Genomic DNA, 22,704 nt, shown 5'->3' with positions numbered 1-22,704 from the left:
GTGGATCCAATCCAATCTCTCACACATGCCTTTCCTATCTCTCTGTATCCTGTCCTATCTGAAATATACCATATCAAAATAAACATATATATATATAAATATATATATATAATATTATATAAATATAGTACTATATGTACGGTCAATAAGACTGTTGGCTCACACAATTTTCAAATGCTGAAATTGCGGAAAACAAACAACTACAACGGATACCTCCATGTAGTCCTACTGTAAATTAATTAGTCGAAGAATAATAGCTTGCTGCTAAGCAGAAATGGAAAAATGGTTACAAAATCGTGGGATTAAAAAAAGGGAAAAAAAGCAGAAATGGAAATTATGGAGTATATTTCAAAGATATTGTATGGAAATGAATAGATGACAGCTTCCATTTGCAGCTTTCAGAAGGCGTAGTTACAGACTATGTCGCATTTGAAAATTGATATAATACATTTTATGCAACCGAAGCTATAGAGCATAACAAATGTTTTACTCTGGTATAATACTATGCTGTTAGTAACAGTAATGACACTGATCCACCTCTCCAACCTTTGGTAACAACTTCTCCCTTCCTTGGCATTTATGTTGATGGGGGTTTAGAAGAACTGTTCTGGAATCTGTAATACAACAATATGAGTGAATCAGCACTCACTGTGTATCATATTTTGTAAGATAAAGAAACATTCACATTTAATAATAATGGTTCACGAACCTGCTCTCTTGCTCCTGACTGGGATATGTGATGACGACCCGGTTACCATCGGGAAGGAGACCTGTGGTTGGACGGCTGCTCCCGGTTCTTTTGATGTACCTGAATGTGATCTCTGCTGGGCCACTGCGAGCAGCACCGCTGTGTTTCTGCTTCTTGTCTGAGGTCAGGAATTAAACAGTGGTGTGGATTAGAGCAGTGGTTCTCAAACTTGTTTGTGTCAAGGAAATTTATATGAATTTGGCCAGGACCCCCATGGACCCCCAAAAATATTGTGTGCCAGCCGCAAGGGATTCTTTGAAAATAGCAGATCTACAAGCTCACAACACGTGTGGTGTGCTATTTTCAAATAGACGATGTATGAGGTGGTTAACACTTAACACACATTTTGATTCCATATTAACATGGAAACAAGACAAATCTGCCAGTGCAAAAAAATATATATATAAATATATATCCCTCGGTAGATTTGGTCTGGCTGGGGCTCGCCTGGAACCCACTCAAGGGCCCCTGGGGGTCCCCGGAACCCAGGACCACTGGATTAGAGAGCCCAGATGAGAGAAAGAACGGCAAACAGTGAGTGGAGAGATCACATAACCGTAATAATCCCACACAGAGACTGACCTCATGCACTCTGACAAAGATTACTTAGTGTGCTGCTCTACGGTGGCTCGCTGCACTATATGGGTGAAAGGTCATCAGGATGACCCACGACTAGAAACTCATCCTTTACTTGGCTGTGAGAGCCGAGGCATCAGCTGTGCATGGTGTAAGTAGATAAGTACATTTACTCAGAAATACTCATGTACACCTTTCAGGATACTTTACATTACTGGAGCGTTTCCAATTTTCAATACTTTTACTTCTACTCCACTACATGGACATGGACAATTATTTGAAAACTGTAGTTACTTACTCGTTACTTTTTAGATCAACCACTTCAGCCCTATTTAAACTTTGGCAATTTGAAAGTAGCTGATCTAGAAGCTTGTTGTGAGCTTTTAAATCTGCTATTTTCAAAAGATTTGTATACATTTGTAACCTGTGAAATGGGACATTTTGCACAATAAGTATATTTTGAAGCCAAATACCTTTATGCACTTTTACTCAAGTTTATTTTGATTACCAAACTTTTACTTGTAACAGTGTATTTCTACATTGCATTATTGATACTTTTATTGATACTTATACTTTTACTAGTAAAAATATATTGTACTTTTTCCACCGCCTGGAATCAGTCACACTCACGTTTGGATGTGTCGTCACTGTCGTGATGAGGTAAAGTCAGTCACACTCACGTTTGGATGTGTCGTCACTGTCGTGATGAGGTAAAGTCAGTCACACTCACGTTTGGATGTGTCGTGATGAGGTAAAGTCAGTCACACTCACGTTTGGATGTGTCGTGATGAGGTAAAGTCAGTCACACTCACGTTTGGATGTGTCGTGATGAGGTAAAGTCAGTCACACTCACGTTTGGATGTGTCGTGATGAGGTAAAGTCAGTCACACTCACGTTTGGATGTGTCGTGGTGAGGTAAAGTCAGTCACACTCACGTTTGGATGTGTCGTGGTGAGGTAAAGTCAGTCACACTCACGTTTGGATGTGTCGTGATGAGGTAAAGTCAGTCACACTCACGTTTGGATGTGTCGTGACTCGTGATGAGGTAAAGTCAGTCACACTCACGTTTGGATGTTTCATGATGAGGTAAAGTCTCCAGGTCCACGTTGCAGGGTAGGAGGATGTCGTGTCCCAGGAGGTTCTGCAGTCCCCCACTCAGGCTCGTCCCCCTTAGAGCCACATTTCGGGACACAAGGGGCAGCAGCCCAGGCAGGGTCATATCTACTGCAGGCATAGAGGCTCCAGGGCACTGTGATAGTAGCATTAATATTAAAGGGAGGAGAATCAACATATATTGTATTAGAATATATTAATGATGGTAAATGGTGCATTTATATAGCGCCTTTATCCAAGGCGCTTTACATAGATTGTGCATTACATTCACCCATTCATACACCGATTGCGGCAGAAGCCATGCAAGGTACCAACCAGCACATCGGGAGCAATTTGGGGTTCAGTGTCTTGCCCAAGGACACTTCGACATGTAGACAGGAGGAGCCGGGATTCGAACCGCCGACCCATGGATCATTGGACGACCTGCTCTACCTCCTGAGCCACAGTTGCCCCCGGAGGAGTGCATGCCAATGTATGTGCAGCTGAGTGTAGCGGACAGACTTTGGCAGGGAAACATGGGTGAAACAGTGGGAGGTAGTGTTATGGTCCTGAGGGTGACTGTTGGCTTCCACCCTCTGGCAATATCTCAGGTGCTATTAGAACTTGATTGTTTCATTTATGCTTTTATTGACAAAAATGCATATACATATGAACTTAAATGTGTACATATCTGTCAAGAGGATAGAACACAAAAAAGCTTGAGAGCTGTTATGGCCATTGTGGTCCTTTGAGAGTTAATAATGTGTGTGTAAACTGAGTGCCAAATGTTGTTGGGGGGCTAGCAGAGACATACAGAAAAAATGATCAATAGTGACATTCATACAATTTCTAACATACAAGAAAGCTAAAATAGCAAAAATGTTGGCAGGACTCGATTCTAGCAGGAGTCTGACTCTTTCTCCTGCTGTGCTCCTGATTTGTAATTTCTCTAATTAATCTCACAATTGAATGCACAATCCATGCCTCAAAAAACCCTGCCTGATGTGCTCATCACTGCATCCGCTCAAACCCACTCTGCTCAGTTTGCAGTTCCCAAGAATAAATTCATTGCTAAATAGTCCACTTGGTGCAAGAGACCTTTCATTTTCTAACCCTGGCCTAATGCAACCATATTCTAACCACTAGCCGCAGATGTATTTATTCTGAGGGTAGGCCATTTGTAGTTACCGCAGAAAATCTCCCTCTTTTTCATAGCTCAATGTTGGTATGTGGAACCTGCTACAACTCAACTAATTGATGGTTAGAATTATGTCCAACTACAATTCAGCCAAAGAGGGGAAGCCGATAAATTGGGGAGGAAGGACAGAAGAAAAGATGGTTGCAACATTTCGAAGAACTGCTAAACAGACCACCCCCACAGGACCCACCACACATCCAACAAGCAGACAGGGACCTTCAAATAGACCTCAGTCCCCCAACAAGGGAGGAAATTCGGAAAGCCATTAAAAAGCTTGGAAACGGCAAGGCCGCAGGACCTGACAACATTCCAGCAGAGGCGCTGAAGATCGACACAGAGACCACGGAAGAGATGCTCCACCCTCTCTTCCAGAAGATGTGGGAACAGGAAAACATCCCATCCGAATGGAAGGAGGGATATCTCATAAAAATACCGAAGAAAGGAGACCTGAGCAACTGTGCTAATTACAGGGGAATCACACTACTATCCATCCCAGGAAAGGTTTTCTACAGGATCTTACTGGACAGGATGAAGGACGTGGTAGACCCCCAGCTTAGAGACCAGCAGGCTGGCTTCCGCAAAAACAGATCCTGCATAGACCAGATTGCCACTTTGCGCATCATACTGGAGCAGTCACTTGAGTGGAACTCCCCGCTATTCATGAACTTTATTGACTACGAAAAGGCTTTTGATAGTGTGGACAGGGAGACCCTCTGGAAGCTTCTAAGGCACTACGGGGTACCAGAGAAGCTAACCAACATAATCAAAAACACATACGAGGGAATGACCTGCAGGGTGATCCATGAGGGCCAACTCACCGATGCCTTTGGAGTAAGAACGGGAGTGAGGCAAGGGTGCTTGCTGTCGCCATTCTTGTTCCTGCTGGCTATGGATTGGGCAATGAAGCAATCCACAGCAGACAAGAGAAATGGAATACAGTGGTCAATGTGGACGCAGCTAGATGACCTGGATTTCGCGGACGACCTGGCCCTTCTATCCCACACCCAACAGCAGATGCAGGAAAAGACCAGCACCATCGCAACCAACTCCGCTCGCCTAGGCCTTAACATTCACAGAGGGAAAAGCAAAGTCTTGAGAGTGAACTCTGCCAGCACTGTACCCATCATGCTGGAAGGCGAAGCACTGGAGGAGGTTGACGAGTTCACCTACCTAGGCAGTATCGTCAACAAGAAGGGAGGAACAGATGCCGATGTGAAAGGCAGGATTGGCAAGGCCAGGGTAGCCTACCTCCTTTTGAAAAATATCTGGAGCGCAAAATACCTGGCCATCACAACAAAAATTAGAATCTTTAACAGCAATGTAAAATCAGTCCTACTCTACGGTGCAGAGACATGGAGGACAACAGTTAATACCACAAACAAAATCCAAACATTCATCAACACCTGTCTGCGACGAATCCTCCAGATCCGCTGGCCAAACACCATCAGCAACAAGGAGCTGTGGCAACGCACCAACCAAATGCCCTCAGAGGAAGAGATCCTCAAAAGGCGCTGGAGATGGATAGGCCATACTCTCCGAAAACCAGCCTCAAACACCACAAGGCAGTCCCTCAAGTGGAATCCCCAAGGGAAAAGAAAGAGAGGTCGGCCACGGAACACCTGGCGCAGAGACTTGGAGGCAGATGCGAAAGCTATGGGCCACACTTGGGGACAGCTGGAAGTGTTGGCTGAGGATTGGGATGCTTGGAGAACTCTTGTCGACGGCCTAAACCCCAGAAGGGGTAATAGGCGTAAGTAAGTAAGTACAATTCAGCCAACAATCGAGCTTAAGGCTTGCAGGTAACCCATTCCACATAGTAACTGCTGTGGAGTATAAAAGTCCACACCTTTCCCAACTCTTAAGTCTGTTCCATGATATATCATAATACTTCTTGACCTGTGACACCCACCCTGTCTCCGATGCAGAATACAGAGGGCTAAATCACTGTGCTCCCACATAGTGAACCTCCATCTGAGGAGAGTGGCACTGTAATGACTACTCAACGATAACAGCGGCCGAATTAAAATATGAACAGAACAGTCAGCAGAGTGAAAGCAGGCATAAGGATGAAATGATGAGGCTACAGGGTCAACGAAAAGAGCTCTTTGTGTTTATGTTTTTAATGAGAGAGTCCAGGATCTCCACTATGTCATTCCCACATCCACTATTAACAAGCAGAGGGGGTCGGGGGCTGACCCGGCTAATAGGGGGCAAATCCACTGGTGCATTACCGGCCGGGCACATTTCATCTAATCAGCAGGATGAAGCCAGCAGGCTTAGGCTGCTTTTAATTCAGCAGCGCTGGAGGAGCATTACAGCTTCACTCGTTATGCAGGCATCAAATCAGTCAGACTGTAAGAGTCTGTTTTGGTAGTTCTGCTCTTGGTTGCTGTTTTTGCTCTATCCACAGTTTGATTTCAAGTTGAATTGTAATTCATATGATAAGGCCCATTAAAAGCTTTTTTTCTTTTCTTTTCTTTTTTTAACATAAAATAAGGCATTGGTTGATTTTTAGGTCAGTCATATAAGCGCATAGATTTAAGAGCTTCCTCGCTGTGGACTGCTGCAGCAGTACCCCATTACTATTTCTGTACCAAAACAATAACTGATACACACTATCATATCTCTGCCTCTTCTCTACAATGCATGAGTGTTTTGCCCTCAAAATGATATTGCACTGCATTCTTTTAACCACATTACTGAAAGACATAATCAGTTTTCTCAGAGTTCTTTTTATGAATCGCTATTATTGTTTTTACTTTAAAAAAAAGTGTGCGTGTGTGACAGTGCGCGGGTAGCCTCAGAAGTGCGCGGGTGAAGCGTGTGTGCACGCGTGCTGTGTATAAGCAGGTACACAGAGCAGTTCTCACCAGTGTTTCTGTACTGAGGAGTTCAGCCCTGGTTCTCTCGTCCAGAGTGACCGTTACTCCATCCAGGACCTGCAGCCTGGTGAGACGCAGCACCACCGGCGGTCTGTGTAATGACCGCCTGGTCACCTGGTAGGAATGGACGTATGCATTAATTACCCCATTAAAACCTGAGGACGATTCTACAAAGGCCTTCTAAATCAGTATAGTTCTCAAACTTTTTCTTGCCAAGGACACCCAAATTAATATATATATATTTTTTTTTATCAAATAAAAAGATTTAAAAAAATGACATTCAAGGTTGAAAAAATAGCAGATCTGCTATTTTTCTGAATCCATTCTAAATCCTAATAGTTTTATGGTAAAATATAAAATGACACAGGTGCTTTCCAGTTCTTTTTAATCCCCCAATTTTACTAATTCATTTTTCACCTGGTTCCAATTGCCTAAACTGTAATCCTGGGTGCTGGGGAGAGCCCCGAAATGAGCTCATGCTTCTTTCAATCATGGATGAGGAATGAGAAGGGCGCTACTCACCTGACAGGGGGAGTTTCCCTGGCAGGATGTAGCGTGTGAAAGGAACACGTTATCCCAACCAGTTCCTTTCCCCTCCATCAGGGCCCCTGGCTGACCAGGGGGATGTCCTACCTGGGATTTAAATCTAGGTCCCTCCCCTGCGCTTGCACAACAGTCTTTACTGTGTGTGAAGGCTGTTATTTCCGTTTCAGTTTCCTGGAATACCTCTTGTCAACCAGTAGTGGACCATAGTGGACCTACCTAGCCTGGATCCAGCCCAAAGACCCCACCCACTCTCTGAGTGGTCTGCGTCTCTTGAAGAAAACTACAGTCTGATAATCAGGCTAAGTCGGACCTACCAGACCACTGGATCAAATTGTCTCAATAGAAGAGAGAGACCACCTTTTCTCTGTTTACTCCCATTTTCTAGTCGTTATTATGTAAATTAATTCCTCCCCACACACATTTGTGTTTTGTAAACTGCTGCTGTATATATGCTGTTGTATCACAGAGCCTCTGTCCTGTACTCCTGACCTACACCAATTGTGCTCGTATAGACGCTAGACTAAAAGCAATTCATATAAATAAATAAAAACATTTAATTGACCAAAAAACCTAAGACATCTGGTAGGTATGGAGTATCACGGACAGGACATCCCTATGGTCGCCAAGGCCCAGAGGCCACATTCCCAACTGCTGCAGTGAGTTCCCTGGCCCTTCCTTCCCTTTGCTCAGCTGCACCCATGCACTCTGACCATGTCTGTCCAGTCATAGAACTTTATGTTCTTGCAGTTCTAGAGAGGAGTGCATGCCAATGTATGTGCAGCTGAGTGTAGCGGACAGACTTTGGCAGGGAAACATGGGTGAAACAGCGGGAGGTAGTGTTATGGTCCTGAGGGTGACTGTTGGCTTCCACCCTCTGGCAAGATTAAGTCCCTATGGAAAGAAAGAGGGGGGATGGGAAGCCATGTAGGAAAAAATAGGCTACCACAGCTGATCATAGCTGTGTGTGGATGGACGGTAGTCAGGCTTTGTGCTGTTGGTTCTGCACAGATCTGATCCATTCGCTCCAGCTGGGTGCTGTACTCCGGCGAATCGGGTCTGATGACGGCCGTGTCATTTGGTCAGCGGATTTGTCTCCGATGTTTGAGGCACAGCAGACGGCCCATTGTGTAATCGCTTAATTTAGACCCACAGAGTAGCACTGGGTGAGTGTTTTAATTTAGAACCACAGAGTAGCACTGGGTGAGTGTTTTAATTTAGAACCACAGAGTAGCACTGGGTGAGTGTTTTAATTTAGAACCACAGAGTAGCACTGGGTGAGTGTTTTAATTTAGACCCACAGAGTAGCACTGGGTGAGTGTTTTAATTTAGAACCACAGAGTAGCACTGGGTGAGTGTTTTAATTTAGAACCACAGAGTAGCACTGGGCGAGTGTTTTAATTTAGACCCACAGAGTAGCACTGGGTGAGTGTTTTAATTTAGAACCACAGAGTAGCACTGGGTGAGTGTTTTAATTTAGACCCACAGAGTAGCACTGGGTGAGTGTTTTAATTTAGAACCACAGAGTAGCACTGGGTGAGTGTTTTAATTTAGAACCACAGAGTAGCACTGGGTGAGTGTTTTAATTTAGACCCACAGAGTAGCACTGGGTGAGTGTTTTAATTTAGACCCACAGAGTAGCACTGGGTGAGTGTTTTAATTTAGAACCACAGAGTAGCACTGGGTGAGTGTTTTAATTTAGAACCACAGAGTAGCACTGGGTGAGTGTTTTAATTTAGAACCACAGAGTAGCACTGGGTGAGTGTTTTAATTTAGACCCACAGAGTAGCACTGGGTGAGTGTTTTAATTTAGAACCACAGAGTAGCACTGGGTGAGTGTTTTAATTTAGAACCACAGAGTAGCACTGGGTGAGTGTTTTAATTTAGAACCACAGAGTAGCACTGGGTGAGTGTTTTAATTTAGAACCACAGAGTAGCACTGGGTGAGTGTTTTGGTGTCATCGAGAAAGTGAGCCTGTCAGCATGGCAGGCTCTGAAAATCTGTTTCTGAATGAGTGAGATTATTCTATTACCACCAGGACTTTTTGGATTCATATCAATAAACAAGGACCACAAAATTATAAATATGTTAGTAGTTATGCAAGACAATATTATAATCACAGATAACTTAATTTTACAACATCATCATTATGTCACAACAATTGACAATTACTTACGTGATTGCCAACAACGGAGAGCTCCGTCAGCGAAGGAAGGACTTCTAGCTTGTCAAGTTCTGAAATGTCCTAAAAATCAGAGTCAGTTTGAATTATAGTGGAGTTTTCTTTTGTTATTGAACTTTTCCCTATGACTTGAGTTGGCCTCCTATATGATGGTGACCATAGAGTCAGATTTAAGTACAGTAATAGTATATTAGGACTGAACCTTTTCATAATTCATCATTTTGGCATAGTGATGGTGGTAGAAGCAGCTGATGGGGAGAGATTACACATGTAGTAGACAAGGGGTATAAAGGCACAATTAAGCTATCGCATCCAGCTATAGCACATAATGCATTGGATGATATCTAATGAACATGTTGAAGTGATTTATCTCTCCCATACTGACGTCACATGCACATGCAGTGCATGTAAGTAGAGGAGCCGGACAGTTATAGCCCTGCAGAGGGGTCTGCTGACCTTTTGACCCTCAAGAATGGTCTCAAATCCTGCCCATGTGGCATAATTGTGTGCACAAATGTACACACTCTTACTGGAACTGTCCAATTCCAGGCACCACTGGCCTTCATGTTCATATGTACAAGGAAGTACAATCTATTGACTTGTTTCCCTACAGACTCAGAGACTCAGTTCCATGGGATACCCTTGTACCATAAAGACTTGATTCCATTTCAGCTGGATTAAGTGTCATAAAGACTTGATTCCATTTCAGCTGGATTAAGTGTCATCGCCACAGATCACACCCTGACTTTGGATATGTCACAATGGTTGAATGTTCCACTCAGTCATAAAAGCATTCATTCACAATTCCTTGACCATCAATTGGAAATATGACATTCACTGTACAATAAATGTAGATTCATACATGTGTACATGTAAATGCAGATTGTGTGTTATGTGAGATCTAAAGCCATGAAAAGTGCATGCGTACACTCTTTCCCAAAATGAACTTCAAAGAAACTTTGCCTCACGACAGCAACATGTTGACAACGTCTGGGAATGTCACAAGACATCTCAATGTCTCCATCTTGCAAAGAGAGTGACATACATGGTAACTGAGCCATGCATTGCACAACAAAGATAACTATATATTGAGGAGGCAGAAAGAAGACCAACTAGGATAGTGGAGAGTCCAGGAGAATCAGGGACGGTATAGGACTAGTGAGATCCAGAGGACCGGATGGAGGGAGAGGAAAGGAACCAGAAGGATGTCTGATGAGAGGGTCTTGGCCACATCACTACACAGACCAGCTCCCGACGCTCTGACCTGAGCGTCCCAGGCGATCCCAGGCAACCCAAGGCACTACAACGAGAAGCTCAGGGGTTAGCCAGACCAACCACAACCCCTGCCGCTTGCCGCCTGCCACGCGACCTCTCCCCCTCAGAAGACAGACGACCCCAGTCTGCCTCTCTCTCAAAGCTCTCAACAAACCAACTCTCAGGAAAGTGATGCTTTCAAGTTTCTAAGTTCATGGCAAAGAACATTATCTATCATATAGATATTTCATTATCATTTGATTTGTTTCTTAAATTCTATTTGAACCTGTATTAACCCTTGTTTAAGAATTAATTTGATTATTGTTCTACTGAGTTTGTCTATTAGCTTAGGCATGGAAATACATTGATTCATTTCAGTCTAAATGCCTATTATTTGCTCAAGAAGTTGAACTTACTGGTTTTTGACACATGCAAAGTAAGAAAGGCTATGTAATGGAAAATATCTCTTACCTTCAGATTCCATAGATTTATTAAGATAAAACAATAATTGATTATTTTATAATCTTTTCATTATTTTATTAGTGGTTTAACTTAAGGGTTAAATACAAATCAATCTGGTGCTTATTCCTAAGCTCATTTCACTGGTGCCCCTTCTTAAATTAAGATTTTGACTCACATTTTTGAATAATTAATTCATAATTATGAATTACACTGATATAAAGTCTACAGGATTAAATATATACTCTGTTTTACACTAATCTCACGAGAGAGTTTGGGCATGCCACAAGGCTAATAGGGTATCTCCCTTAAGACCACACTTGGCTGTGTTTCATAGACGTCACTGTCACTCTTATGCAGACTCTGACACACTGGAATATTTGATATTCCAGTATTTGATATCTACTTATAGCCTTTTAGCATTAGGTTTTCACTATAATAGCGTCTATGATTCTGCCATCAGTGGAATGATGACGAATTGACTGTCCGCACTGTCCCAAATTTGTTAATTGTTCCCAGACTTCCCACAGTGTGCAGAATCTGGAGCGTCAGCGTCACAAATGACAACCAATGTCTAACTAGCTGTCAGCAATAAAAGTTACAATTGTCTACTGTTAATGTAATGCACTTATAATAGGCCTACATGGTGGCCTGGCCCTCGTGTGTGTGTGTGTGTGTGTGTGTGTGTGTGTGTGTGTGTGTGTGTGTGTGCACGTGTGCATGCGTGCGCACGTGTGTATCCACACGCGTGTGCGTGCACACACGTATGAAATTTCACTTCACATACCCCGGGCTGACGATGTGGGTCCATTTGGTTACATTTGTACACTCTCAGAGCTTAATTAATTAATTAATTCATCAATTATTAATTCATTAATTCATTCATGAATCATTATACCAAGCTGTAAAGTTGTAATGCACTAGAAAGATTTATGTTTACCTTGAATTCTAGTTTATTGAGGCACTACAGCTTTGCATTCTATTCATGTGATTATTTACCTTCTTTATTGTAAGTCGCTGTGGATAAATGTCTTCTAAATGCCTAATTTGTAAATTGTAAAATGCAAGCGCAGACAAAAGTGAAAATCACACGCCTGCTGGGGTGAGAAAGCAATGTGGGCCGGAAGGCTGATTACACGTTGCATTGATTGTTCCTTGCCGCCGTCGTCATACATACAGACCTGACCTTCAATCAAAGTTGATTCTCCTTTATACTTCCACAGTGGGGTGGTAACGACTCATGATTACTATATTTCACCCCATAGTTTGCAAACACGCGGAAAAGTAATACAGCTATAGTTTGAAATAAAAATACATTCTGAAATGTCCCACGCGTTTAGCATATGAATGAATCTGTCTGTGTCAGTGATCAGTGATCATACAAAAGGCGACTATGACCTTGGTGGTAACCCTTTCTGTATGACAGAAGACTGAAATTCCTGTCATTATGGCAGCGCTACGAACAGTAGCAGAAGTGGAAGAAGTAAGACTATAAAGTAGCAATACCACAATGTTACAAGTAAAATTCCTTTTACTTTTAATTGATTAAAAGTACAAAAGTATTGGCATCGAAATATACTTAAGGTGCCAAGTACTCATATACAGTATCATGTTATTGGACTATAACTATTGATCATTAACCACAGCGCAATTTTATAATATATATTATTATACTTAGACTAGACATACTCGGGAATGATGCAAGAACGATTGTGAGAGTATCTGTTGTTGTACCCATCGTTCTGTCTGTGTCCCCTTTATGGCCATACATGCCTGTGTCCCTCTTATGCCCATATATGGAGATGTTTCTATCTGTCTGTCCTTGCCCATATATGGGGATCCATGATGCCACTGCTCTATAGGCCTTGTGGAGGAGAGGCCAACGGCCCAGAAGACTACCTGTAGCTTGTTCATGTCGAGGAACAGTCGACGGAGCTCCACCAGGGGATCCAGGTGGTTGAGCTCCCGGAGTCGGTTCTCTGCCAGGTGCAACTCCACCAGGACCGTCTGACCTACGAAGGAGTTCTGGCCGAGGGCTTTGATCCGGTTCTTATCCAGAACCAGTTCCCTGAGGCACAGCAACCCCTCCAAACCCTCCACCTGGCTGATCTCATTACCTGAGAGAAAACCAGCCCAAAGAAGAAAACTGGTTTAATTAAGGTGTTATCTAAAATCAAATGTGAACTAAATATTTTGCAACTCCAGTTATTTCTTTAATAGCTTGTTGTTGTTGTTTCAGTCTACCAACGTTTATCATGAAAGAACTTGACGAACTCTTCATAACAGGTCAGGAGACTGAAACATTGCTAGCAATGCAGAGAGGCAACATGTGCGTTTTGTTTTAATAGACTTGATTTGGGGGTGCAATTACCACCAGCACCACAAAAAACAGACACAGTGGTGATATTCAGCCTATTATTGTGTGGCGTGGTCATGGATCTTTAGTTAATCTAATACAAAATACAATGTGTTGATTAGCCTTTAGTTAAGGGGCAAGAAAAGTGAGAGACAGAGATACATTTTTGAAAGGTTTATAAGCAAAAGAGCAAGACCAGGCATGAAAGGTCAAATGGGGGAGGTTGGGTGATGATGATAAATCACTGACTGAATCACTATTAAGTGTAATGACGACAAATCACCACTAAAGTAAAACACAATCAAACACCAACAAAAGCGCCTGCAAAGAAAGTCACCATTTCTTTTCTTCAAACCTCATCTCCCACATGGGTCTAAAGAAGAATGCACTCTCTGCACTTTCCTTTTCACAGGCCCTATACACTGCATCTTTCACAGGCTTTGTAAGCGAGGTACAGTACCCATACATACCTTGAAGGAAGAGTGCTTTAAGATTGGAGAGCCTGCTGAGCTGCAGATTGGCCATATTGGAGATGCCATTGTGACTCAAATGCAGCACCTCCAGGCTGCCCATCAGTGGTTCCAAGCTGTCTGCCGGGCCTGCTTCCCTTAAACACAGATCGCACGATGGGAGGATTTTGAATCCTGTCTGGTTGAATGAATTACTCTTTCTCTTCTCTCCCTGCTGCCTAATTTACAACAGTCAAACTGCACAGGTGCACCACACTCGCTGACTCAAGGCAATCACACTCAGAGCACACAAAAGCATGACAGTTTATCAGTTCTATTTATTCCTTGAATGGAAAATGGTAAAAGTGTGTTCCATTTTGTAATGATACGAAAATAGTTCAGAAATAAAAATGCAAACAAAGAACTTTTGTACATTTCAATATATATTTTTTGGAAAAACAGATCAATATCCTGAAGGCCTTAGCTTTTCTACTGTGTATTTTACTAATTGATCCATTAATTCAAAGGCGGAGGGAGGTGTGTGCTTCTGAACAACTATTATAGAAGGAATCTGAACTTCATTAGAAGAGATTGAAGAGCCAGTCAATCATGGATCAGTGCTGCCCCCAAGTGGTATTAAACTGGAAATTCACATCAATACTGTATTCTATTGCAACAAAGCAGAAATAAGAGAAGAAGCTGTCATGATCTCTCATCAAAGAAAGTATTATTACATTTTCCTATCAGTTCAATTTATAATGAGAGATGTGGCAATGTGTTACCTGCTGCCCTTAGAAGAGCCCTGCTGACCATAGCCACTGGAGCTGACTTTGTGATATAGAATCTGTCTGTTTGTCAGGTGGGCCTGAACACGCTGTCTGGGTAGGATAGACTCAATGGAATTATAATTCAGACAGAGAACCTGCGAGGAAGTAAGGTTGTAAATAACCAGAATTATTTAACAATAAATCCTTAATGTGTCCAGTGTCCAGTGTCCACCCTCACGGAATGTAGCATGTCTTAATCAAATCCTAACCTTGATGTTGGGCAGGTCGATCAGGCCTGAAAATGAGGTGAGGTTGTTGTGTTCTAAGTTGACATGGTGCAGGCTTTGGAACAGCTCGGCTGGAGTCAGATCCACCATCCTGTGGACCAAGAGGATACATTTTCTTTAACTTGACATGTTTCAGATTCGTTTCAACAAGGAACTGCAAATCCTTGCCGTTAGTACAATGTACAATTTAAGGATTTTGGCAGACGCTCCTATTCAAATAGACTGACAAAGTGTCAGATTGGAGTAAGCACCATGAACCTTTGTCAACTGGGTAAGTGGTTGAAGAATTAAAGTGCCAAGAAAAGTATAAGATAACAAGTAAACATCAAACCTGTAATCTATCTGACTCATATTATGATTTAATTATTGACACTATCCAACTTATCTTCTGGACCGATGCATTACCTAATGGAGCAGGACTGCAGGTCGAGGTCAATAATGTCTGAGTAGTTTGAGTGGCCCAGCTTCTCTGCCACCATGTCTGGAGTCAGACGCCCCCCAAACACATCCTTTGCGTTCTCGCTTTCCGTGACTTCCTAGAGAGAATACAACGACTTCATCAAGTCTTATCACAGTCAGGAAAGAATGACTACAATTTGATCAATCAGATAGTTCGAGGTTATTGATGTACAGTACCACCGCAATCCCATCCAGTGCTTTTAGGGAGGGCAGTTGGAACACCACATATATCCGATAACTTTCCAGTTTCTCCACTAAAGGGTTCCCATAAAGATTGAGAATGACGAGGTTCGTCAGTGCCTGAAGAAAAAGAAAAAGGTAAATCTTCACACTGTAGACCAGAAAGAAAAAATACTGAATATACATGTTTCCACGCTACAATTTATTGATGCAGTGATTAGGTCCCTATTGTAGGCTTATCATTATAGGTGGTTAATAATAAGTGGTTAAAGACTATTCCATGAGACTGTCATCACCTTCAAATGGAAGATGTCTCGTGTTGTCCAGATGCGGTTATTGCCGATGTATAGCTCAAAGAGGGAGCGGGCCCTCTGGATGCCAGACATGGAACCGATGCAATTATTCTCCACGGACAGGAAGTGCAGGTAAGGAAGCTGGCCCAGGACAGAGGCTTCTAGACAGGGCAGCTGGTTGCCATTCAGACTGAGTTTAGACAGGTGACACAATTTGGACAGCCCTGTGGGAGCCCAGAAGGAAAGAAATATTATATACTTCATGCATCATGCTGGGGTTTTGTTGCTGAGACCCTGTTATATACTCTGTTTTACCATTTATATTTTACTATTTTTTATTATTGTCACATTATTGAGGGGGCTTTAAGTACAATCATTTCACTGCTTGCAATGTTGCCACAACAATATGGGAGACATTAAAAAATGTACACATAATACAGATTAAACAGATGAATCATCAGGCAAGCATCAGGCTAGGAGGCCGTTCATATTGGATAAAAGTTCACCATTTAGACTTAGGGCCGATTCATACTCCTATTTTAGAGCCGAATAAAAGTCGGTTCGGCGCTGTAGAGCCTACAATTTGACGTCATTTGAGGTTCGGGGGGGCGGGGACCGTCCTAAAGTCGGCTCTTCGGTGCTACTGAAAATTTCTGACGAGCCGAAATCATTTCGGCACTACAGCGCCGAAACAGCGTTAAAATAGGAGTATGAATCGGCCCTTAGAATCAATATGGAGATGACTAGCTGGCTGGTGCTAGGCCTATATGCAGAGCTAAAAGCAATTTAACTAGACCGATAGGGGCAACACAAATTGTGGACCAATCTCAACAAATTAAGTAAACATAATCTCGGAGTCATGTGATAATGAAATAGCTTTTTTTTGTATATATATATAATTTTTATCCCACGATTTTGTAACCCATTTTTCACCCCTGTGTCAATTATCGAATGTGATCCTGGGCTCTACACACCCTGAGCCAACCGAGTCCCCATATATGGTGGATGTGGGGAGAGCAACGGACTTGAACTCATGCTTCCTTCATGCCTGAGTGTCCAAGTTGCTCCTTTACACCTGACAGGGGAGAGTTTCCCTGGTTGGACGTAACGCGTGGAAGGAACACGTTATTCCAACCAGTTCCTTTCACCTCCATCAGGCGGGGAGGCAGTTTATGAAATAGCTTTTTGATATTCTATAGCGCTTTCATGTAACTGGCTTCCAGATTGGGGAAGTGGGAGGGGAAATTCTTCTTTTTTTAGTTTTTAGATTTTTTTTGGTTTTTCTTTTTGGTTTTTTGGTCGCAGTATATGTGTTGACCCCAGTGGTTCACTGACCATACCATGTACATATGGTTATAGTCCATGACTGACCGTCCATGCTGGTGATGCAGTTATCATCTAGGGAAAGCTCCTCCAGATGCAGGCAGTTGTCCAGTCCCTCCAGTTTAGAAATGTCATTGTCATTAAAGGATGCCCAACGCAGGTTGATCAGCTTATCCAGGTTGGAGAGCCTGGAGAGCCCCTGGCTGTCAAGGTTCAGGGCTGTGATCTGCTCATGCGTCAAAGTTAAATACATTTAAATAATTAAGAATTAAGTGTCAGGGATCTCCATAGCGTTTCGGTCAAACAGTTCTCGAGATACAGTATGTGAAGGACAGATACAGTAGATATGCATGCACTGAGCAATGAGCATAGTTACCTTTGCAGTCCAGCCAGGTTCTGGCTCTCTGTTGAGGTCCCAGGGTGATGGGCTAAGTTGACATAGGAGCTGGGCTGCTGAAAGCAGGCTGAGGCTGCGAGGGGGCTCGCTGTCTGTGCGGCAGTGAGCTAGCAGACAAGCCTGTTGTCAGAGTGTAAAAAGTTCAGTTTGAAGTTTATTTATTTTGTGACTCTCATTGCTTTTGTACAGCATACAGCACTGTAGGCTACTGTGCGGTACGTATACAAACATCCACGTTACATGTAATATTCATTAGGAAATAATTAGTAACCTGGTTAATTCTGGAGCTGGCAGCCCTCTGAATAGCAGCAGCAGCCTTGTCATCTGTCACCAAAACATCATCCAGATGTGTGAGGCCCGTGACACGACCCAGTATGGTCATCCTGACCATCTCCAGCTGAAAGGAGCAACGCAGATTTAATGCAACTGCCCCTCACACACCAATTACAGCAGATCATTAATAATGAATAATAAAATAAAAAACGCATTAATAATATGATGAGTACGAGCAGTGAGTATGGCTTCACTTCAACACTGGCATTCATATGCATGTCATTTGATACAACTTCCTGTCACGGTAGTATACTCACCCTGTGCCAGGGGTTGTACCGGGTGTCCAGTTTCAGCAGGGAGGGGACGTGTTTTCGGAGCACAGCAGTCTCCTTCCGGGCCTTGGTCAGCTTGTTCCAGCGTACGTCAAGTTGTCTGAGCTGTCCCAAGCCTCTCAGCCCTTCTAGGGTCACTAGGTGGTTATGGCTCGCATCCACAAACTCCAGGTTGGGCTGGGCAGCAAATGTCAACACATATGTAAATGTACTGTGCAATTTACGGAAGGTAGACTAAGTCATTTAAAGTTATGTTGAACTTTGGTAGGCTAGAACCATTGGATTGTAAAGTTGACCGGGCATCATACAGGTGTAGTCCAAATATTGTCATCTTTATCAATTGTTACTATGCTCCATGTGGGATTTTTGTTAGCAAAGAATTGCCATGGCAAATTTTCTCTTTTGCTTATCTCGGCTACTGCTATTGTTGTTGGTCACATTACGCAGATATTGGTGTCGTCGATTTCTGTGACACTACAAACATACCATGAAGTGTAATAAAACAATGGATAAAGCAATTTCACTTTCCCTTTTTTATATAGTGACAGAATTCACTTTGTTCCTGTTCTTTTATGCACAGAAATTGTGATTTTGAGAACTGTTTCACTGCACAATGAGAGTATAAATCCGTACTCTCTCATTTACAGAGCACAGAAGAAATAAGAGATAACTGATGGACAAGATTTGGACTCCTTCCCAGGTAGCAATTCAACGCAAAGGTCAAATGTCTGTGTCTTTGCACAGTATCACCATATGTGAGATGTCATCCAAATGTCTGTGTCTTTGCACAGTATCACCATATGTGAGATGTCATCCAATAGCACAGTATCACCATATGTGAGATGTCATCCAATAGCACAGTATCACCATATGTGAGATGTCATCCAATAGCACAGTATCACCATATGTGAGATGTCATCCAATAGCACAGTATCACCATATGTGAGATGTCATCCAATAGCACAGTATCACCATATGTGAGATGTCATCCAATAGCACAGTATCACCATATGTGAGATGTCATCCAATAGCACAGTATCACCATATGTGAGATGTCATCCAATAGCACAGTATCACCATATGTGAGATGTCATCCAATAGCACAGTATCACCATATGTGAGATGTCATCCAAGCGAGTGAACTCGTTGAAGCTGATGGTCAGTCGCCGCAATGCCCGCAGACAGGAGACCTCCTTGAGCTTATTCAGGCTGTTGCCATGGAGATTCAGTATCTAGGAATGCAAAAGATATATTTGCGTTAACTTACGGTATTGTTTCTCAAATGTTTTGGAGTCACAGAACCCTTTTATAGTTTTACATTTTTAGTTGAGGAGTATGTGCCAGTAGCAAGGTAAAAATGAATGATTGAGGGAGCAGTTAACTTTACTCTGTTTGAAACTGGATTGACTGGTCAATCCAGTCAGATGGGGTCAAGAAACAACCTAATTCGAATGTGCCAAATAGGTTGTGATCAGGACAAAAGGCCCCACAGCACTGGTGTGTGAGGTGAGAGTGCAGTGCAGTGCAGTGCATACTGAATATGAAAGCATACAGTACATTTGGGACACATGGGATACACATGGGTCCCATTGCGGTGGTCCGTATCCCAGGGGGTTCGCAGCCCGATCAGTTTGAGATTCCCTGACTTTTATGTATGAGTCACATTTAAAAGCCCACATCTGGGGCATCCCGATGGCCTATAACATATACAGTAGGCTTTCTAATATGCCTAGCACATAAAAGGCTAAAACCAAAGCCTGAATCCTTACAGTGATCTGGCTGAGTACATTGGCTCTGGCCACGTTAAGCAGCATCTTCTCATCCAGGCTCAACATCTTGGGCCGTGGTTTGAGCACAGGGTCCATTCTGAGGGCCTCGTCATCCAGAGAAATGTCATTGGGAGCAGTATGATCTGTGCTCATGCCAAGGCTAGGGGCAGCAGGCGGAGGTTGGTGCTAGTAACACAGAACATACAACATCAAAAGGGTTAAAACAGAGATTTTGTCTGAGAAACACAAATGAAGGCAGGGTCCCAGGTGTATGTGTATCTAGTACGTCATGTGGTCAAGTACTATACTTCTTTTAGTGATTTTGGCAAATTTCACACTCTTCAGTATTCTTTTTTTTAAAGATATATTTTTGCGGCTTACGCCTTTTTATTGTTTTTTTTTTAAGGGACAGACAGTAGGCTGACAGGAAACGGGAGAGAGATGGGGGAAGACATGCAGTAAAGGCCGTGTCGGGCTCGGGAGTCGAACCCGCGGCACACTGCGACTGGATTACCAGTCAGGTTCCCAGACGGTTACGCCACCGCCTGGGCCCACTCTTCAGTATTTACAATTTTCTATATTTCTACTCCACTACATCTCATAGAACATATTGTACTTTTACTCCAATACAATTATATGAACATTTGAAAAGTAGTATGTGCTAATAAATTAGTGGGTCCTAATTAACTATCTCTGGCCAGACAGAGAGAGAGAGACACAGACAGACAGACAGACAGACAGACAGACAGACAGACAGACAGAGCTATAGATGGCTACAGTCTTTCATGAGCGACGCCGTAAAAAGGGGCGATTCAAATACATTACCTGGGTAATGTACTCAAAGTCAATGAGGTACTCGGGCAAGACCAACTCATGGTCAAACACGAACCACTGGCTTTGTCTGAGAATGGAAGTCGTCGAGCCATTGTGTACTTGTAAGGAGCGGGATCTCTCTGGAAAATCAAACAAAAAACACATGTCAAAATCACATGGGTGGGAAAACAGGGTCTAGTAAGGGAATGGCTTCAAGATTTAATCTTGGTCTTCATGTAGCCACCAGTCATATATATGAAAGTGGTTCTCAACCTTTTATACCAAGTACCACCTCAGAAAATATTTGGCTCTGCAAGTACCACCATAAAAACGGATGTTAAAATACAGGAATGTAAACCTGCCCCATCCTATTCAGCTATGCACAGTTAGCACAGTAGGGATTAATGCTGCTGCTCTAACGAAACAGTCTAGTAATCAGCACAACTGATGATATTTCTAATGTGATTAATCAGTTCTCAAAACTCCAAATATAGAGATGTCTGACATGAATGCCTTTCTTTCTAATTTTGTTATTCTTTTTTTTTTTTTTTTTTTTTTTTTTAAATCTTTTTATGAAGAATATATTTATTACAGACCTGAGTATGAACAGATGCAACTTTTAATTGTGAACTAGTATTTAAAAGGGAACACCAATGCAAACAATTTACCAGATCAAAAACATGTTGCTGGACAACACATTATCTGAACAAAAAAGTAGCAGTAGTAGGATATAGGTATACCTCACTATGGCATACTAATACCTCAATGGTGAATACCTATTTTACCAGCTAGACAGTGATACTTACAAAAATGAAGCTAAGGAAACCAGCATTCCCTGTTTTAACTATTTTCATCTGCAAAGACCTTAGGGCTTAAATGAGTAAGCTGGAGCTTTGTGCAATAGTTTGGATCGTCTGGACTGACAATATTGAGAGCTAGCTGTGAAATAAGTTTATGTCGCTTGCCGACAAGAACGTATTTTCAGCAAGCATCAGCATTGTGCGATGTATGCTGAATTAAGTAGTAAGCAATTTTTCAACGAGAGAGAGCAACAGGGTGGAATTCCTCTTAAAACAGAACATTCACTTTTCTTTTTTAGTAAGAGCTGTGAGTTGATGTCTTCATTAGTTGACCGTTTCAAAATACTCCTTTGAACCTTCAGGGGTTGGCTTGATTGTAGGAGAGTCTGGAGTCCAGCTAGCTGGACACACTTCCCCATGGGTCTCCACAAACTGGAACGCCTTTACTAGACGAAGGGTTTCCTCCACACAGCGACCTACTGGCAGGTCATTCACGCTCATGTGCCTAACCACACCTTGTGGATCAATGAGAAACGGCCCTCTCAGTGCAATGCCTGGACCTTCCAGAAGAACCCCGTAGTCTTTAGAAACCTGCTTTGTGAGGTCAGCTAGCAGAGGGATGTTGATGTGGCCCAGGCCTCCAGCCTTGCGTGGTGTATTAATCCATGCCAGGTGGGTGAAGTGAGAGTCCACAGACACCCCCACCACCTCACAGTTGATGTCATGAAACTCACTGGCCTTGTCACTGAACGAGATGATCTCTGTCGGGCACACGAGTAACATGAAATCCAGGGGGCAGAAGAACAGGACCAGTTATTTGCCCTTAAAGTCGTCCAGGGTCATCTCCTTGAACTCTCCATTGTGGACAGCAGTAGCTTTAAAATGTGGTGCCGGCTGAGTGACAGCTGGGGCCAATCTGAGAGCACTGGTTGACAGACAGGCCCTATGGACAGTAGAACAGACTGAGGCTCCATGGGGACTGAGTGATGCAACTTTCAGTCCTCCTGCAGCAACTCTAGCAGTCATCCAATGGTGGTCGCCATGTTGGATTATATGAATTATGTTATTCTTCCCAAAACGTTTGACCGGCCAGCTCATTCATACTTTCACCCAAACTTTAAAAGGTTCAGTCATCCATGACATCAGTAGTTAATTGTCTCCATATTGGGCTTATCGAGAGAATAGAGATACACACTCACAGATACAGTACATATTATGTTTGATATCGTAGTACCCATAATGTAGTCTATGCTGGAAGTTCATCTCTGATA

At 42.8% G+C, this 22,704-nt stretch overlaps 2 protein-coding genes across 2 annotated transcripts in view; both read right to left on the bottom strand.

The window, feature by feature from the left end:
• Positions 1 to 577: 577 nt before the first annotated feature.
• lrrc9 (leucine rich repeat containing 9) overlaps positions 578 to 22,704 on the bottom strand; it is a gene marked incomplete at both ends in the record, with an annotated part of 32,193 nt that continues 10,066 nt past the window's right edge. Inside the window, 19 exons of the mRNA XM_083791607.1 lie at positions 578 to 614; positions 710 to 866; positions 2,390 to 2,573; positions 6,485 to 6,610; positions 9,217 to 9,285; positions 12,835 to 13,052; positions 13,762 to 13,898; positions 14,523 to 14,662; positions 14,777 to 14,885; positions 15,200 to 15,330; positions 15,431 to 15,553; positions 15,730 to 15,950; positions 17,098 to 17,275; positions 17,426 to 17,566; positions 17,718 to 17,843; positions 18,037 to 18,228; positions 19,164 to 19,283; positions 19,821 to 20,006; positions 20,646 to 20,773. Coding sequence (XP_083647733.1) covers positions 578 to 614; positions 710 to 866; positions 2,390 to 2,573; positions 6,485 to 6,610; positions 9,217 to 9,285; positions 12,835 to 13,052; positions 13,762 to 13,898; positions 14,523 to 14,662; positions 14,777 to 14,885; positions 15,200 to 15,330; positions 15,431 to 15,553; positions 15,730 to 15,950; positions 17,098 to 17,275; positions 17,426 to 17,566; positions 17,718 to 17,843; positions 18,037 to 18,228; positions 19,164 to 19,283; positions 19,821 to 20,006; positions 20,646 to 20,773 — 2,723 coding nt within the window. The remainder of the gene's footprint in view (positions 615 to 709; positions 867 to 2,389; positions 2,574 to 6,484; positions 6,611 to 9,216; positions 9,286 to 12,834; positions 13,053 to 13,761; positions 13,899 to 14,522; positions 14,663 to 14,776; positions 14,886 to 15,199; positions 15,331 to 15,430; positions 15,554 to 15,729; positions 15,951 to 17,097; positions 17,276 to 17,425; positions 17,567 to 17,717; positions 17,844 to 18,036; positions 18,229 to 19,163; positions 19,284 to 19,820; positions 20,007 to 20,645; positions 20,774 to 22,704) is intronic.
• On the bottom strand, positions 21,440 to 22,482 carry LOC310877511 (thioredoxin-dependent peroxide reductase, mitochondrial-like). Its single transcript, XM_083791389.1, is given in 2 exon segments — positions 21,440 to 22,246; positions 22,250 to 22,482. Coding segments are annotated over 2 exon segments (699 nt in total). The 5' UTR covers positions 22,460 to 22,482; the 3' UTR covers positions 21,440 to 21,757.

This window comes from Protomyctophum parallelum, assembly GCF_964188405.1.
Source record: "Protomyctophum parallelum genome assembly, chromosome: 20".
NCBI classification, from domain to species: Eukaryota; Metazoa; Chordata; class Actinopteri; order Myctophiformes; family Myctophidae; genus Protomyctophum; species Protomyctophum parallelum.
The sequence above is the reverse complement of the archived record's forward strand: the minus strand, read 5'-3'. Positions and strand labels throughout refer to the sequence as shown.